Here is a 4,272-nt window from a genome sequence, read left to right as displayed (position 1 = left end):
AGGGACAGGAGTGGGCAATACTTCTGCAAGTTGTTCCCCTTCCTGAAGCCCAGCCAGTGGCAGGTGAGCCTCTACCAGCAGCAAAGCTACAGCCAAAGACTCCTCCCCAGTACCCCCATCAGCTCCACACATATTTCATGCCACCAAATACAGCTGGACAGGCAAAAACAAAGTGTCGGCGACTCCAACCATCAGCCACCTTCATTCAGCCATCATCATCCCACCTTCAGGCTCATGCTTTCCAAATCAGTCCTGGTCATTCCTTTCAGCCTTTAGCTTCTTCCTCTCAAGAGGGTACAAAGGAGAAGTTCAGGGTTATTTACCCCAAGCCATTGACAGCAATGCTCTCCTGTCCCATTCCTGTACCCAGTGACATCAGTCCTCTTGGTACTGTCTTTTCACTAAGTCCAACCTCTGCTGTCATTCCACCTGCCACTGAAAGCATCAGTAGTGACACGACTAGACCCGCAAAACGAAAGTACAATCGAAGTGTCACATTTAACACTTGCAGGAAATGTGGCCAGTTTCGCATGAAAGCAGCGGGTCATAGTCAATATAAGGTAAAAATATACTGCCCCAAATCAGAAAGTATAAGCAAAGAACAATGGTTGGCCAAGATGAAAAATAATTAGATGCTCTCTGATTGCTGCCTCATGGTCAATTTTATTTTCTTTATTTTATTACTTATTATATTTTTATTTTATTTTATTTTTATTTATATGTAATTGTAGCTGAAAGCTTATTCTTAACCCTGGATACAGCACTCAGCAAAATTATCAACACAAGTCAGTCATGTGCTTTGAAAAGTTTGATCAGGTCACATCATTTTATCAACAAGCTTCTTGATTGCCATAGAACTGCAGCTGTTCAAATTTCAGCTTATTCTATAGTTTATATTTGAGTTACCACTTACTTGAAAGTTAATTCTTGTTCTTTCCTGGTGTTCTAATCATTTTCTTTGTGCATATAAACTGGGACCTTACTGTTACATTTTTACTTGCTTTTATACATTTCCTTTTTATACCATACCTTTTTCTGTTTCAAGAGGAATATTATTAGTAGCTGTTTCACAAATGTATCATATACAATTAAGATCTGTGACATTGTTTTATTATGTTTCATTGTTGAATAAATCTATTCTGAGTAAACTGGTGTCTTGTCTTTTATGTTAACCTAGTAACAGTATAGTGCAAAATAATAATCAAAGCTTCTGGCATGATTCTGCAAAAATCAGTTTTTACTGTCATAAATATCTTTAAAACAGGGCAGGGAATTATATTTAATGCTCCACAATATCTTCACAGCACTTTATAAAAAACGATGCCGAGTTTTACTTTAACCAGCGCTGGATTCGAACCTGCGATCCTGTGAATTCCTCTCTCTTCTCTTCCCCATTTTCTCCCCTTTTCCTCTTCTTCCCCACCTTATACAGACTATTGTTCCCCAGCTTGAACACCGGAAGAGTTCAGTATGACTATTTGTCTGTGTTTCATTAGCAGCTCCATGTATCAGTATTAACCTAGCTCTTATGCATGCATCATAGTCTTAATATTCAGCTTTGAGTCAACTAGTAGTATTTCTTGTCTTCTTGGTGAAATGTGCATAAATTGATTGCAGAGATAAGATGCTAACTGCATGTCTACTTTCAGTTAGAAAAAACACCTGAAAATAACAACACACACACTGCTTATTCGAACATTCTAGAATATTTGCATGAACCTTGTATGAACTTTTTGTCCAGTTCATGTTGTGAGTGTAGAGGCAACAGATTAGAAGATAATGAGTTCCACCCATGTTCAGGGCAGTCCCAGCCCGAGAAGATAAATGTGAATTACTTCCTATTATCAGGGCTCTTGGGACTTGTCATCTCACAGAGCCCAGCGCTGTAATAATTCTGCATTTAACCAGAAGAAAATAAATCTACGTAAAGCTGATTATTGTTTCCTGAGTGTTACTTCTTGGGGCCTTCAGATAAAAGAACCGGGTGAATCTAAAAATTGGTATGGACAGGATCTGGACTAGGGTCAGTTGCTGCTGCGGATTTCCATCTGTGCAGCCAGTGTTGATCAAAACAAACCACTGGTCTCAGCTTTGGCACACACCAGTTACACGGTTTTAGAATTTACACGGTACCGCAAAAATATATTTACATCTGCATTTTAACACCTCCATAAACCGATTAGATTTTGGCAGTCAGAGGTCAGTGACCTCTCATCCTCCCATCTCCCATTCCCGTGACTTTGGTCTGGGAAGGCATACAACCAGGAAGCTGTATTTCTAGTTAATTCACAATAATACTTAAATCTGTTTTACTCATACAAAGAGAAAATAAATGTCATGTTCTCTTAAGTTGCTGGAACATTACCTCAAAATCTGTTTGTTCTTGTTCAGGCCCAAAGACTAAAGAAGAAAAGCTGAACAATGAGGTTTAAAACATCTGTCGGCTATGACTTGGGACAAAATGAGCTGAAACTGACTCGAGAAACAGTTTTTAATCTTTTTTGTCCCACTCATAGAAACACAAAACAGAATCAAACAAGCAGAGTTTGAAGAGACACTGATCAAAAATCAGCTGCAGATCACTCAGATGGACAAACTGTGGACCTTCATCATCTTCATCTTCCTTCTCCTCCGTCTGTCAAACGCTAACTGGTTCCTGCTGGTTGTGCTGGCGTTTGACCACAAACACTTTCTGACCAGAAACTGTCACTGTGTAAACAAACTCCTCCAGAATCACTGAGGACAGAATGACATGACCACAGGTGAGTCCAGGTGAGAGGGTCCCCACCTGTTCATAGGGTTAGCTGCAGGCGCTGTGTTACCTGACATGCGTTTAAAGGACGGCTCCGCTGACCCAGGTAACCTGAAGCGACTCGCCGTTCGAACCATCTGCATCATCACACCTGCTGTGTGTTCATCATTCTCCAGCTCACCTGCAGACTGAACAGGTGGAGATATCACAGGTCAGGTCTGTCTCTGGATGTCTGACTGGACACACTATAGGCCAAAATTCCTTGAATATAACATTTTCTTAATAATTCCAGTGTCATAACAGGTGAATTTACCTTGTTTAAAAAATAACTGAGACAAACCCAAAACTCCATTCAAAAATTAAGCAGTTTAAGTTATTCATTCCTCACTTAAAGTTGCATTAACGAGCTTCTCTCTCAACCAATAAGGGCAAAGTGAGAGTCGACTCCAGCAGCGTCCCCTCCTCTTCTCCCTCCCATCCTCTTCTCCCCTCCTGCACCGTCTCTGAAACTACGTCATATGTGGTCACGACGGCTGGAGACAGTTGTGACAGTCAGGTAGCGCAGCAGTAGTGACCAGCTCCAGAGCTAATGCATAGAGACCATAGGGCTCATAGGGCCCATACAGACCATAGGGTCCATAAGGCCCGTGGCTGTCAGCAGCGTTGCAGTCACACATTGTCAAATAAAGAGGTTTACATTTTAGCAACATGCATACATATGTCTAACGTTGTTTGGAGCAGATGCATCTGCAGTAACACAAGCAGAGGAATGTTTTCCAGTAATACTTATACAGTACTAATGTTCAGGCCACTATCGCATCATGTTAAGTGTTACATACGTGATACACATAAAGTTATAAGGTCACCGGGAGTTGTACGTGAAACAAGAGAAATTTCATGTTACGCTGTGATAGTTGAACAAACTCACACTTTTCTAGTTGTGTTGATGGTGTAAATTTTAACAGCTTCTCACTAAAATGCTACACGGACTGCAGCGTTATGTTTGACATAAATTGGACCAAGACCGAGCAAAGATTAGCTAAATAACTTCCTTTGCTGATCCAGGAAAACGTGCTGGTTTGGACAACAAAACACTAACGCTGCAGTCAGTTGGAATGACTCCGAATTACAACCAGATTCAAAACAGAGGTACAAAACTGAAAAGTTTTACATATACACGTTAGCCAGCTGCTGTACTTAGCATGTAGTAGAAAGAAAGCCCCATCCGGTCAAATGTTAGTCCTGTGGATGCTTTTAGTGCTTTCCATCTCCGAAAGGCCAAACTGATGTTAACCTTGGTTTGGCCTCGTTCTTTGTCGCCCTCTGTCTATGCTATAGAACGCAGCTTCTTTGGTCTAACAGGTCCACTCCCATCCTGGGTTGGCCCTGCACAGGGAGTCGCCACGATTCGTCTTTGAAATGAGTCGTACTGCTTTGAAAAATGCTTCTTATAACCTTGGATCAGTGGAAGGTGGAAGAAGTATGGTGTGGATTTTAACAACAGGGCCACAGAGGGAAAG

The 4,272-nt window shown here is 41.3% G+C and overlaps 1 protein-coding gene across 1 annotated transcript in view; it reads right to left on the bottom strand.

The window, feature by feature from the left end:
• Positions 1-2,524: 2,524 nt before the first annotated feature.
• lamtor4 (late endosomal/lysosomal adaptor, MAPK and MTOR activator 4) overlaps positions 2,525-4,272 on the bottom strand; it is a 3,251-nt gene continuing 1,503 nt past the window's right edge. The window contains exons 3-4 of the mRNA XM_020613521.1: positions 2,823-2,940; positions 2,525-2,736 (exon numbers count right to left, since the gene is read on the bottom strand). Of these exons, the coding sequence (XP_020469177.1) occupies positions 2,639-2,736; positions 2,823-2,940 (216 nt within the window). The 3' untranslated portion in view covers positions 2,525-2,638. The remainder of the gene's footprint in view (positions 2,737-2,822; positions 2,941-4,272) is intronic.

Source organism: Monopterus albus, unplaced genomic scaffold (assembly GCF_001952655.1).
Source record: "Monopterus albus unplaced genomic scaffold, M_albus_1.0 scaffold134.1, whole genome shotgun sequence".
Classification (NCBI taxonomy): Eukaryota; Metazoa; Chordata; class Actinopteri; order Synbranchiformes; family Synbranchidae; genus Monopterus; species Monopterus albus.
The sequence above is the reverse complement of the archived record's forward strand: the minus strand, read 5'-3'. Positions and strand labels throughout refer to the sequence as shown.